This window comes from Gavialis gangeticus, unplaced genomic scaffold (assembly GCF_001723915.1).
Source record: "Gavialis gangeticus isolate Ggan-Ray unplaced genomic scaffold, GavGan_comp1, whole genome shotgun sequence".
NCBI lineage: Eukaryota > Metazoa > Chordata > Crocodylia > Gavialidae > Gavialis > Gavialis gangeticus.
The window spans coordinates 14,203,720-14,218,624 of NW_017728993.1; the positions used below are offsets into that span (position 1 = coordinate 14,203,720).

Genomic DNA, 14,905 nt, shown 5'->3' on the forward strand with positions numbered 1-14,905 from the left:
GGCGGTGGCGGTGGCGGCGGCTTCGATCCCCCGCCCGCCTACCATGAGGTGGTGGAACCCGAGGTGAGCACCGGCCCCTAGTCCCATCCCGGACGAGGCGGGTGGAGTTGCGGGTAGCAGACGGGTGACCCGGGCAATAAATGGACACCGCCCCCTCCCCCGTTACTAAGTCATTCTCGCACCCAAAGAGCAGCCGGCTAGGAAATGAGTGCTTGGACACATGCGGCGGCTGGATCGCTGCGTCCTGAGGGGCGTGCGGGGAGCTCGGCTCCTGATGCCCTGTGGGGAGTGAGCCTGAGCTTGACGTACCTGCTCTTCTCCTCGCGCCTCAGCCTTTGAAGCATCAGGCAGCGCTGCCAGACACAAGAATGATGTGGATCTTTGGGTGGATCCAATATTTCCCAGCGTTCGGGTGCAAAAGCCTGTAGTCGGGCTGTGGGAGCCGTCGGCTGCAGTTCTGTTCTCTTCCCTGGTTGAGAACAGGGCTGGTCTGCTTTTCTCCTCGCCCTTCGAAGGACCGGGTGGCACCCCGGGGTGTGGCAACCCCCTGGTTGAGAGTCCGGTTTTCCTCCCCGCACTGCACCCTTCAAAGGATCTGGTAGTCCAGAGCCCGGGTGGATCGACCCTGCCTTCCACCCCTGTGTCTCAGCCAGTATCAGTTCTTGTGGGTTTTCTTGTTTTGTTCAGTTTTTTTAATTATTACTATTATTTCCCCGTGACGCGTTGTAACACAAGCATCAGTTGCTGCCAGGGAAATTGCGCAAAGCAAAGCTGGAGTCGCCTTTATTATGGGATGAGTCTTAAGGTGGTCTTGACCCCCGGTTATCTTTCCTGCTTGGCATTGGGGGCTGGACCCAATGATCTTCCAAGGCCCCTTCCGGCCTTACAATCTGTGAATCGATGAAATGCTTTAAGTAAGGAGTAAATGAAAACATAAAATACGACAGACTTCTTTTTCTTTTTTTGAACTAATAAAAGCTTTAGTGTTGTTCTCTTCAAACATTGTAACTTTGTGGGGTTTTTAAAACGGCATCTTTGTGAGAGGGAGTGAAGGAGTTTGACTCCTTGTGACCGCGCTGCTCCCAAGTTGTTGCTTTAGCTTTTTCTCACATTGCCTCTGCTCTGCCACCCTTATCAGGCCTTCATTAGCTTGACGTGCAGATCTTTTCATGTTTCCCTCTCTGCTGCTGCTCCTCCTCCTGCTTGCAATGTCCTCTTTGAACTTATCTATAAAGTTGCTACCCTCCCCTCTCAAATCTCTTCTCCAAATGCACCTCTGTCATGATGTCTGTAACAAATGAGCCAGCTGATGGTGTCTGCACTGTGGAATAGGTAGGGCTCAAAGCCAGTTATCCCCATATCTTAAAAGCAGGTATGTGTATATGTGCGTTTTGTCAATACAGATGGTAAATGCAGCCTGTATCATTCATACAATACAGTCTGGCTACATTGCTTGTCTTGAGGTCTGATCCTTCAAAACATATGTACAGAATTAGTCTTCTTGTTCACAGGCTAGATCCTTAGCTGGTATACTGTAATAATTTACACTAATGGAAGATGTGCACACTATAACTTATGTCAAAATATCTAGAGGTTGAGAGGCTCTGATTGCCTGAACTAGCAATGTTAAGGTAGGTAAACCATATCTTTATTTCTGGTTTTTCCCTTTGTTGATTTGGAGATTATGGATGAATATTATAACCCTAGTATCAATGCCACCTACTTTCAGTGGGCTAATTAAGACCACTGAAAGATGCTTTTTTAGTCTTAAAGTTCAGATACAGTTTAAAGAGTTACATGTGTGATACAGTGCTCTTTCAGTGTGACATTTAAAGAGATACTGCCAGTTGAAAAATTGCTCATGTCTGCATTTCTTAGCCAACTCAGTTAAAATTACTTGAGCTTACTCTGAGTCCATTCTTTGTATTTTTTCAGTTGGTGTGTTTCACACTTTACGTGTAGTCATCTCCACTGCATCCTTCGCTCAGTCAGACATTTTTCCTGGTCTTACAAAATAAAGCTAAGGAAACAAAAGCACTTCTGCAAATAGGGAAATATGGCTATCATCTTAGAAATGGCAGAGGCATTAGGAATATTTGTAAGCAAGACCTGTTACAAAATTGACTCCAACTTGGTAATAAAATCCACACAGATTTAGAGGTCCCTGTATCCACATATTACAATCAAAGCCTTATTTTTTTCAATGTAAAAGTGACGCAAGAAACATTTAGGAAATGAGCTGAGATGTTACCTGTATTTAGCTCATTGTTGTTTTATATTTGTCAATTGTTGACACCCTTTAAAAAGAACAAATTGGAATCCTTTGGGACTAGTCCTGTGTTTTTATTTTAGTCGTGTACACTTCTACATATACTTGCCTTAAGTGACCTTGGTGGACACGGTCTGAAGCAGAACAGCCCAGGAAATACATTGGGTTAGGGGAGTGGGTTTTTTTAATTCATTTTTTTTAACTTTATATCCAAGGGTCTAGGCAACTTAGAAGTATATTTGCAATGTTCCTGAAACTCAGACTAAGTATACTAGCATTAGTAATAGAAGTGAAATAAAATATTCCAAAATGGAATTTTCCAGCTCAGAAAATAAGTAGCCCTTGCAATCTAAGTTGACTCTTCTCCATAAAAATGGTAGTCTAGTGAATTATACTGTTTTGATTTGTCTGATAAAGTTTAATCTTTGTAATGCAAACAGTGGTTAGAAGTATCAGTCCTGGTACAGAATACAGACCAGGTTAGTGTTTCTTGTTGTAGAGTTCTTTTGGCTATGTGCAATTCAGACGTCAAGGTTTAAAAGGTATTTATAGCATATCACATGCTTTAGGTAATGGTTATCTTGTAAACAAGTATGATTAGCATTTGCTCATTAATACATGGGAAACATTGGCCAAAAGCAGTTTACCTTTTTCCTCTGTTTTGAAAACAATACAACATCTCTGCTGGGATCAAACACTGGCAAAATGTGAGTTTAAAAGATGGCACTGATTCCAGAGCAAACTTCATCTCTGCCCTCAGGAGCATGGCATTTTGTCAGCCTTGGAGATTATCTTAAGTTCTGGTGTGCAAAGTTAACTTGGCATTCCTGGACTCCCAAAGCAAGCCAGCCTGGCATGTAGAATCTAAGTTGCTGTACAAGTTCCTATTAAATCCTTAAATGATGAAAGAGGGTGATGAATGAATATGATAAGAATGTATGTCAACTTAGCACTAAGTCTACATGCATTAGGAAGGCAAGATTGATATTAGAAAGGGAAAAAAGTATGTGCTTCTAGCACACAATTGACATGTGCTTCTCTTGGAAAGGAGGAAAAGAAACAAAGGAAGTAGCAGGAAGGCTGAAGAAATCTGCTTATTAAAGATTAGATTTCCTAAATTTGAGCACAAGGATCAATTTTACCAAGCTGCATCAGAAGAATTACTTTCATTATGTCACAGCATTGAGCATAATATGATATAATTTGAGAGAACATTTCAGTGAAAGATCCCATAACAATTAAGGGAGCGAACTATAAAGTATTTCTTCCAGCATGATTGGCTTTTGTTGAGCATAAGGGGTGTGATAGAAATGTTTCTAAAGCAGCACATCATGCAACATCATTTACTTCCTACTGATATAGCAAACTGAAATGATTGTGCAGAAATTAAAATTTGAAATATGACTTCATAATGGTATTCACCCAGAGGAGACAAGGCTCAAAATATGCAGTCAAGAGCCTGGAGAGGTGGATTTGCTTAGAGTCTAGGTAAAAACATAGAGGGTTTTTCAGGCAGGGTGGAGAATGCTGAAACTAACCAGTGAACCCACAAATGCTGTATGTGGGGATAAAGCATGATGGATACTGATGTAGTAACAAGCATGCAGGTCACAGTGACTTGTAGAGTTCTTAAGAGCCTTAACTTTTTTTTTTAATGGCTTCTGACAGTTGTTGCTATGACCTTACTAAGGTGTGACTAAGATTGCATGCCTTCAAGCTATCCCTGACTTGCTTGAAACATGTGCTCTCTTGAATCTGCAAGGTGTGAGTTTCTGTTCTGCTTTCTGGCAGATTTTACAAGGAGAGGGTTATACTGCAGACTTTTCCACAGTTCCTTTCAGAGGTGGTGGTAAGTCCCAAGTGGAACTCCTCCTGCCAACATTATTCTCATTCTACTCCGGTGATTCTCAGCTAGGGTGCTACTGCACCCTGGGTTGCCTTGAGATCCTTTCAAGGGTGCCACCTAAAGTTAGCACTGTTAGTATCCAAACATGATTCACAGGATTATCCCAGAGATTTCAAATAGCAATTTACATTGTTAAAACCATTCTGCCCTGTTTGTGGTCTTTCTGAGTTCATTGCAACAGAAGAATTGCTCTAGTATTTTTCTTAAGAAAAAAGAAAAGTGAAAACTGCCATTTTTCCAGGGATGTCTCAAGTCTGAAAAGGTTTGGAACCACTTTTCCACTCCCTAGAAAAGGGTTTTGTAAAAGAGAGAGACCAGTGGCTGTGGTCAATAATAGTGCTGGAAGCAGTTTTCCACTTGGTCTCCTACATGCAATAATGTGAAGAAAGGGAACGTTTTAAATTCAGTGCTGGGAATTAGAACATTTCAGATATACTGTGTGGTTTGTGGGCATATTACTTAATCTCTCTGTACTTCAATCAGCCTGCAGGTAACAATATTTGCCCACTACATTAGAGTGTAGAGAGCATTAATTAAAGTTACTGAAGTGATTTGTGATTCTTGGCTGGAAGGAGCTAATATTAGCTGATCTATTTCTTTCTTTATGGTGTGTGAAAGATCATTCTCCTTGGCTAAATAAATGTGGTAAACTTACTGCGGCAAACTGTGAATTTAATGTGGATCACACACCTTGTAAATAGTGACCTGAGCTAGGCAAAAGTTGAGTGTTTCTGGTGTGCTTCTGTAGAAACTTTACAGTGTGGTTTATCTAAGAATTGGCCTTGTAAAACAATTTATGCAGTTGAGTAAAGCTTTGTGGTGTATGTTGTCATTGAGGCCCTGGCTCAGTGCCACCTGAATATCAGGTGACAGTGTTTTAGTCTTCTCCTAGTTTTCTGCACTGGCATTTTCAAATATCACTGACTCAGGTACAGGATCTCTTTTGAGAGTCTGCCTGTTTTGAGCAATTGATTTTGACTATTAAGAAAATGTCTTGACAAATTTCTGTACTTGTGGTGCTTAATGGATCCAGAATAAAGATGCTAGTAACTGGAAAGCAGTTGCAAGATTTGAAGTATTGGTGAGACTCGGGTGTTAGTATTAAATGCTAGCTCTGTATTTCAGAGGACTTACCTTGTCATGTAATCTGTTCCTTGAAGTAGTTTTCAAATGAAGACAAATGTTTCTAAATAATTAGACTGCCTGAGGACTTGCATTAGGATTATATTTGTAGTGAGCAAAAATGGGAGGTAACTTGTTCATAGATGGGTAGCTTCTCAGCTGGGCAGGAAGTGTCTTTGATATAACATTCTCTAGAGACATTTTCTGGTCATCTTCCCAGCCCAGAGTGCTATTTCATGGCAGCTGTTTAATACGGAAGTGAAGTGCTGAAGGAAAATGGGGATAAAAACAAATTAACTAGTGTTAGGAAGTTAATTCCAGCAGATCACTTGGAATGCTTATGGGTAAGGAACAGGGGCCCTTTGTACAGAGAAGGCAAAGAGGGAGGGAGAGGTATTTGTTCTGTACACCTTTATCTTGAAAAACGTGTATGTGCATTGAGGCTGCCCTGGCAATAGTTTTCAGAAAGTAAATTTCTGTCATTTCTCCATGAGTCAAATTCAGAGACGTCTCAGCGGTCTACATATAACTTTCTAGAGGTCTCAACTTTAGACCAAATTAGATTCCCTTCTTCCTTACACCCACTTCATCAAAGTGCAAGTTATACTTCCCAGCATCTGAATTTGATCCTTGGAGGTTGAAGAAGTCTAGCTGGCATAATTAACAAGCTGTTGGGGTAGAGGGAAGGAGCATTGCTAGAAAAAATCAGCTAAGATAATGGTCTAAGACAAATAAGAATTACTGATTCCTGCTTAAATTTATATTTTATCATAGCTCACTGTTGTATAATATAGGCCTGTCAATATGTAGACAGGCGTACCTATTGCATTAATAACAGTTTGTATCGGTATCCTTTGATGCAATACAGTTATTACCTGTGCATGATTCTCAAAATTAGGTAATTATCTTGTTTTTATGACTCCAGAATCGTGCATACTAACAGATTGTAACAGCTGATAGAGCTGTTGTGAGGGAGCTTGTCCCTCCCCTTTTAAAGTGGAGAAAATGTATGTTTGTCCTTGAACATCTTTAGACTTGTTTTCGCAGTGATAGTAGGGAACAGTAGACCTGACTTTGAATTCAGTTCCTTGTAAGGAGATTTACTTCTGTTTTTTTTCAGAGAGATCAGAACTAAGCACTTGATTTTTTCACAAATGAGATAGTCTAATGGATGCCATAATACATGCTGAGATGTATTTCTTTTTAAAAGGTCAGTGGCAGCTTTGTTTTACTTTGCTAATTTATTGTGGTCGATCTAATTTAATATCTCATTTAGAATCCTGAAAATCTGTCCCTATTGATCTGTTGTCCTCAGGCAAACTTGTTTCATTGCAGCACTTTTATGTCAATACCTAGTGACCTGGCTGGAAGAAAGTATTTAGTTCGTACTGATTTTTCTTTGAACTCTGGAAGCCCAGTCATTCATGTCATTCATTGTTTGTCCTTTGTATGGCACAGTGTTGAACTGCTACTACAGAATTATAGTTGGTTTTCTGGCAGGGGGGACTGTTTGTGTGTGTGATCACACCAACATGTTCTCAGCATCAACTTGATGATTAGGATGCAGGGTTGTGGCTTTGTAAAAGTATACAAATCTGTCTGTTAAATATATCCAGAGGCCTTTTTTAAAACCGTTTTCATCTGGCATATTCTGTGATTCTTTCTTTTTCTCCCACGGCTCACAAGTGGCTTTCCAGCACCCTATGCCAGCCGCATGCTACCTAGCTTTATAAAAGCTCCAAACTGTTGGCAACTGATATCATTGCAGCTCCTGTTAGGTTACAGTTGCCACTGAGTGTGAAGGTAATGGTGAAAAATTCAAAATTGCCCTTCCTTAAGCCAGGTGCACAGCTTGTCCTATGAAATCAAGCATGGGCAAATGATAGGTTTTAGTTCCCACTGCCTGTTGGCTGCTATAGCCCATTTAATATCTAAGTATTGTTCTGGGCTCTGAACATCTAGTCAAGTGAGCTGGGGGAAATGCTGAATGGTAACACCACGGCATCACCCTGGAAACCAGGAATTCTGGTTCCAGCAGCATTTTTTTTTTTTAAATAAAATCCTAATTAAAGTTAATTTCTAAACTAGCTTGAAGCTGAAAGGATTTTCTCTTGCAAGTTATTGGTGTTCTTATTTGTTTAGCTTTCAGTTTTGAGTGATGGACGTAGGCTCATAGTTCTTATTTTTCTATCCTGGGGATAAGAATTATAAGGTATTTTAACAAATAAGAGAGATGCTATTGGTAACCTGTTCTTGTTAATCTAAAGTAAACTCATAGCCAACACCTTGCTTTAAACACTTGCACAGAGGGAGTTAGAAGTTTCATGGGGGCAAATTAGTCTGTATAAAGAATCCAAATTGGCCTGAGCTAGGAGGAGCTAGCCATGGCAGGCTTATTTTCACACACTCTGAATAGCAACCTTGCTTCCTCAACCTGCTATGACTAATTGCTTCTCATATCCATACTGAAAGCTGTGTTTGGGTAAATTGGTGCATAGCACAAATTCAAACTATAGATGTTCTGTGGAAATTAAATCAGTCATCCAAAGACTGATGTAATCTGGGCTTCTTTTTAATGACATTTTGGTAGCCAAACATCAATAAAATAGAGCTTTCCTTGCTAACAAGTAAACTCCATAATTCTTGCCTGCAAGCAGCCTTTTCCAGAGATTTAAGATCACTCTGCTCTAGTGTCATCCTGCCTTGCTAAGGCTTAAGATTTTAAAAATAAACTATTGAACACTTCCCTTGTATATTATGAAACGTTATCAACTGTACAAACTAACCTGTACTCAGACAAATAAATAAGCAGCACTTGTTGTAGAGATGTGTTTGTGCTTGCAGTGGATCTCCCAGTTACAGAGTTGCACTGAAGAAGTTCTCCTATGATGTAGAATAGGTATTGAAAGTGTAATATTCTGTGAATATCCGTTCTGTTATGTAGAGTAAATTGCATATGATGTAATTTTTGGAGTTAAGTTTAAAAATAGATGTCAAGCTTGCCATGAGATGCCTGGATAAGATGATTTGGTCTAGTGCTGGGAGCAATCAGGGGAATAGACTCTTTAGGCACATCCCCAAGAGCAGAAACTTGCAGGGACAACTAGCAGCAGCAGCACACATGTGCTGTTGCTAGTTGTCCCCAGGAAATGCCCCTGCACGCACACGGGAGCATGCCAAGTTGCCCAGGTGGGGTAGGGGAGGCTGGGGCCAGCACCTGAGCTGTCCCCAATAGCCTTACCTGGGTCCTGGAGCCTTCCTGGGGCTTCAGTGGCAGCAATCCAGATACACAGAGCGTAGCCAGCAACCTGGGCATGGCTCTGGCTGGCCAGGCTCGGGTTTCAGGCAGCATGCACTTTTGTCACGTGCTTCATCCCACTTTTTTCTGGGAGAGGTTTGTTTGTTTTTTTGACACTGGGGTATCCCAGTGTCAAAATAAACCCAGCACGCTGCAGATTAGCATCATGGCAAATACTTGCATGTGCAGTGTGTGTAGTTTGTGGTACCACACATGGATCTGGATGCACCTTTTGGTTATATTCCCAGATCTGCCATTTGCATGACTTCAAGGAAATGACTTCATCTGATTGGGCTGATACTCATCAGTTTCTATAAATTAAATAAATACAAATGTTACAGCTTACCCTATCTGGTAGGCAAAGCATTTTTGAGAGAGTTGCTTGAAAGCACAATGTATGTGCAGAGTTGCAGCTTTAATGGATAAAAAGCTGTTCAGTGCCTAGCACCACAAGTAATGGATTCTGACCAACAGAAGATATTTCTTTTAAAAATGGATTTTTAAAATGAGGTTTCAGGCAAATGGCAGAATAAACCTGCATGCTAGACAGTAGATTTTGCCTTAATCAGAATTCCTCTTGACAAGTAACTAGGGGGAAACAAATGTCAGGTCTTGATTTCAGGATTCATTGTGACACATTCAATGTAATGTCTCAGACAGTGGAGAAATGCTCCCTCAGTTTTTAAAGGTATTGAATGTATTGCTTGTAGATGGCCTTTGATGTGAAGATCTTGGCATCCTGCAAACACTGATGAATTCCACTCTATATTCTGCAGTAGGGAAGTGTCTTGTTGCCATTTTACAGATGAGGAAACCAAAGCTTTAAGAAACTGTGACTTGCTTACTGTCACACAGCATGTCTGTGAAGAGCTGGAAGCAGGACTTGGGTTCTTGGTTCGTCCTTGTGTACTTCATATAGTCCAGCCATTGTTCTTGAACTGGGTTACTCCATGCCCTGTGGTGTGGAATGTGCTGACACCAGTTTGCATCAGTGGAGTAGTTTCTTATTAAGGGCACACCATATTGGGGGTGGGGGGTCCATAGTAAATTAGCCCCTCCACAGTAACTTTCCTGTTTGCTCTTGCCACATGCAAAAGGAAAACTCGTTCACGGTAGCTGCTTCTCTTTTCCTTGAGGAGAAATGATCTTGAGCTGGCTTTCGTTCCCTCAGACAGTGCATGTTAAGCTGTAACTACCCACCTTTTTCTTACCTTGTGGCAATTTGTTTGTCCGTGTCCTCTGAAACAGCAAAATTAAGGTCTGCTTATTTGCCCTAATGTTCCCTTCATTTAGCAAAACTCACACCCTAAGGATAACTAGTCCAGCTGTTGGTTGACTTCTCGGTATCCTCTCCAGGCCCTCAAATATTCTGGTTTCATCTTGCTCATTGAAAGAAATGTGAGGTAGTATAGTTTCTATTTTATAAATTTTATTAAAAATCTTACAGTGAAATGAAACAAAAAAGCATATAATAGAAATATGAAGGAACTTAAAGAAGGTAACTATAGATTTGCAATAAATCAACTAGAAAATAGTATGCCAGAATCTGATGTAACCTGTAATTTTGAGTCAAGTACTGAAAACAACTTTTTCAAAGGTCTGAACCATGACCTCAGAGCCAATTAGGGCTTCCTTTTTAGGCTTCAGTTCTTATGTAATGGCTAACCTTTCCTCCACTTCTGTCTCCCTCAACAGGTTTTATAATACAGACTTCAAAAGCACATTCTTGAAAAGCAGAAGCGTAAAAATTCTTGCTTTCAGAAGTCAGCAATGACTTGCTCCAGGTCTGAGCACTGTCAAAAACACAGCATGCTTACATAGTGCCTTAAAGATTCATTAAAAGCTGTTTAAACCTGGAGAACTATTTCTTTTCTAGTGGAAATAGTGGTATTTTGAATGCCTGTGCGCACGCGCACATATGCATATCCACACAAGTCTACTTCCACACTCAAAACTAAAGTTAATAAAATGGCTAACAATAATAAGATGGAATTCTAAAAAAGGAAAAATAAGATACTAGCATGGCCTGAATTCATGAGTGAGTCAGCTCCCACAGTGTTGTGAGCGCTTAGAGTAAGAGCTGAGAGTGTAGGCAGGCAAAGAGCCAGAGGGTGGAGAGATCCTGGGAACAGAGCCCTTGCTAATGGACACTTGGCCACATGAGTAGAAATGGTCAATGGCTGGATGATTCTGAAATGACCTGTAAACTCAACCGCTGAGGTGGCTTTAGCTTACTCTCAGTTCATAAGGTGTATGAATTTTGTTTGCTTGGCTTAGGAGTTTCTCTCCCCAAGGTCTTCAGCATGTCAAGTGCAAGGACGTTACTGTTGCTGTATGGCTCAGGTTTGAATTTGCTCATCACTCTAGAAAAGTTTTGCTTCCTTTACCAATGTATAAAATGTTTTATTGGAGAATCATCCGTATCAAACTTCCTGACTCGTGATATCAATACTACAGATTGCACTACAGTGGAGAGGTACCCAAAAGGTACTGGATGCTGTCTGTCTGCAGAAGCACAGAGGTCAGTGTAGGCCAACTCACCCACAGCAGGTTCTGCCATGTTTCTGATATCTACTGGAACAGGCATCTCTACGCTACCTTTCATACTAGACTGTAGAAATACCCTTAGACACATTGTGTTGCCAGTTTGTGGAAATTACACTAGAAATCCCTGTAGAAATACCTGCTAAGAAAAAGCTTAGTGTAACAATACACATAGCTCCAGTATTTAAAATAAATTCAGCTTTAAATGTTTCATTATCTCCACTGTCTCAATCCTTAAAACAGGAAAATGTTCTTGTTAAAAACAGTTTCAGTAACTTTCTTGTATTACAACCGAACTCTGGTTTGTTTTAGATCTGAAATCCTGAATCTTGAAACAGAAGTTACTATAAAGGTCTCTAAGATGAAAGTATAAGACTGCCTGCATATCCTGTGTGATTGGGGAGTTAGTCTTGAACCCCTACTGCTGTTATCTTAGTGCGATGATCATTAGGGATACCTTCAAAAGTACAGAGACCTCATCATTTTGCTTTACTCAGCATTTAAAAATATCAGTACTGGAAACGCTAGCTGTATGTAAAGTTCATCAAGAGAGCAACTGACCATTCTTGTCCTGATCTGTACACGTCTCCAAAAGCATGTTGAAGATTTTCTTAATCCTATTGTAACAGAATTAGACCATTGTTTGAAGCAAAGGGATCAGTGTTATGTTCCTGTGTCTCAGAATGGCTGCATGGTGTTTTTGGAGTGCAGTTTATTTTGCCTTGTGAATTACTGTGCTTCTGTACAAGTCTTTTCACCTTAACCTTGACCTGCTGCCCTGGAATTGGCAGTATCAGTTCTGAGCCTCTCTACTACATGCTGCAAATTGTGGTGAACTCTTCCCAGCTGTGACTGTTTTAACAGGCACAAATGACAAGAGTGAGCTCCTAAACACACATTTATTGCTGATTCAGTTTGAAATGATTTGAAAGCTTGCCTAGTGCCTTTCTACAGGATACCTAGCTCTCTCATCTGCTGTTTTTAAGCCTTTGCTTTTCTAGAGCATTTTTTATCATTCATTTTATTAGAAGTTGAACAATGAACAGCTTAAATTGGTGTAGAAGGCTCATGGGAATAGAAGCAATACTTTTCAGGAGAAAATAATTACTCATTTTAGGTGTGTTGTAAGACAAGGTTAAATCTATTGTAAGGTCAATCACTTGAATCTCTCATGAACACAGCATCTGAAATGTTTCAGTATTATGGAATGGAAATTGAGTTAGGCTTCTGAATAGTCTGCACTTACAGGAGACTGCAATAAGTTTAACATCAATTGCAGAGATGCTTCTGTGCCTTGTAATCCACAGTTATAATTAAGCTGATATCTTCTAAGGCATGGTTTTAGCAGCAGAAGAGAGTCATGCATTCAAGGATGGTTTGCCTTTTTGAATTGGAAATATACTGAGGATGCACTCCGCCTTTCTCAAAGAATGGAATAGGTTATAAAAGCAGCTTTACCAATACCCCACCTACCATCCCTGTCACCTTGACCATAAGGCTTGGATTTGGCCTGCAGCATGGGGGAGGTGAGGGATCAGTGACACAGGGATGAGTGCACAAGCCCTGGAGACCAATTTTAAAGGGGCCCCATGCTGTGTTCCCAGGATACCTGCTGCTTATCCAGCCGTCTGCTCTGTGCTGAGGGCTGCTTACTTATTTTTCCCTTGCTGCTGAATCCATCAGTTCTGCTGGGTCACGTTTATCAGTGGCATGCAGTAAGAAAGCATAGGTTGCATGGGAGGGGATATATAATAGTAGCACTCGACACAGCTAAGTGGTAGGAGGGGATCAGTGGCAACATGGTGCGGGGGGTGACCATAAAAGGTTGCTGCTCTTAGGGGAAGGAAGCATAAAAGACAGTACATCTCAAATGTAGTAAAGCAGTGCAGCTAAGCCAACACACCGCAAACTGGTGCCAGTTGTGAATTAATGCATGTAAAATGGCCCTCTATCCAGCAGAAAATGAGGAGACCCCACCTCATGCCACAAACCCAGCTACTAAAATGTCGTTTTCATTCATTATAGCCCCAGTTCAATATGGTTGTTACTTTGGTGTCAAGTATATGCATCCTGTGACTGGAGTCTTTGCCTCTTATTGGACTAATAATCATCCCCTTAATAGTAGAAGGGAGAGTCTAATTTTACCAGCTTTTCCAGTCTACATGGAATGAAATCTCTTAATCTGTTTCCTAGTGGGTACGTGTTCATGCTAAACAAGTAAATCCTTGCTGAAACTTGACACCAGTTTTGCATCCTATTGGTAGCTTTGGAAGAGGCCAAATATTAAATTGATTTGGTAATTTGAATGTTGCTGTGCATGTTGGAGGATGCATGTCATCAGTTTATGCCTTTCATCAGGACTAAATTTATGTAGACTTTCTAACACCTCTTACCCAAGAACTAGAGATTGTAAATGTGTGTTTTAGTTGCTAGACAAAGATTACATAAGGATACGTCCACCGTGCCAGATCAGGCTACAGTACAGCAGCTATCAGTATCCAAAGCTTCAAAGAAAGCACAAAATTGCCTCAGGTTTTTTTTGTTAGCTCTGCAGAGCAAAGTTGGATGTAGTGGGGGAGGCGGCATTACTTCCAGACTGTTAACAGGTTTATTCCCTGAATCACAGGGCTTGTTTACTCTGGAGTCTCTAACTCCAAATATTAATATCAATCCCGTTCTGCTTGGCTTTGACTACTGGGGCTCAGTGTGCGCTGTAGGTCAGCTGTGTACAAGTTGAGTCTGTTTCTACACTAACTGCTTTTGAATGGCTGTTATAATTGATGCAGAATGATTATTTTTAATGGAGTGGGTCAGACCCTTCAAATAGTGAATGCAGTGGGAAGACTGGGAGCTCATTGATTTGCTTAAATGGATTTTATTCTTTGCTTAGCACTTCCTCCTGGGTTCAGTTGCTTTCTTTTGATTTATTCTTTTCTTTTTACTCCTTTCACTTCCCTGACACTGTGTTTCTTACACTTGAATATACTTCCTGCTTGTCCTTCCTCCCTACGTGTTCTTGGCTTCTGTCCTTAGTGAGGTCTTGTTGCTATCACTGCACTTCTGTTTTCATCTCTCTCTCTCTGACAGTTATTACCAATTGCTGCCAAATGTGATTCAAACATTCTGTCCTTTTTCCTTTTAAAAGAAGTTTTGTGTGCTCTTTTAATGTCAGAGGGAAAGACTTCCTCCATGTAAACCCTGTTACTCATTGGGTGACCAAGCACCCATGTGAGGTTGGAAATGAAATGAAAGAGAAAAAATGGATAACTTGTCTCTCCAGCCTCCTATTTCATCTGGCACCATTTACACAGTTACCTCATATGGCATTTAACAAAGAGTGTCAGGCTAATTTTGTGTTCTCTGTACAGGAGGAATAATTGCCATTCAGTGGCATTTACAAGGACATAGCTAAAGCTAAGCTTCGGGCTGCTGCTTGTCCTGAGCAGGAGGGAGATAGGGAAATACAATACTTTCTACTGATTCATTTAGAGTGCAAAAAAACCCTGATATTTCTTGTTGGACAGCCATTTGAAACTTAACTTTCTTTGAATAAATCACTGCATTAAATAATTAATTAGCTTGTACTTAAGACTGATTTTATTTATGAAATGGTTGGATGAGAAAATCATGCTTCTGAATTGCATCAAAATAATAGTTTCTTGCCTGGTCAGATGTTTTGCAGGGAATATTTAGCAGAGAATTACTGAAAAGAAATTTGAAAATTCTTGATAAATCAGGGTATTTCATGTCAAAATAATGTTGCCTT

General features: G+C 40.6%; 1 protein-coding gene across 1 annotated transcript in view; it reads left to right on the plus strand.

Annotated features, from left to right (window-relative positions):
• USP24 (ubiquitin specific peptidase 24) overlaps positions 1 to 14,905 on the plus strand; it is a 112,523-nt gene that overhangs the window by 17,151 nt on the left and 80,467 nt on the right. Inside the window, exon 4 of the mRNA XM_019528298.1 lies at positions 1 to 63. Coding sequence (XP_019383843.1) covers positions 1 to 63 — 63 coding nt within the window. The remainder of the gene's footprint in view (positions 64 to 14,905) is intronic.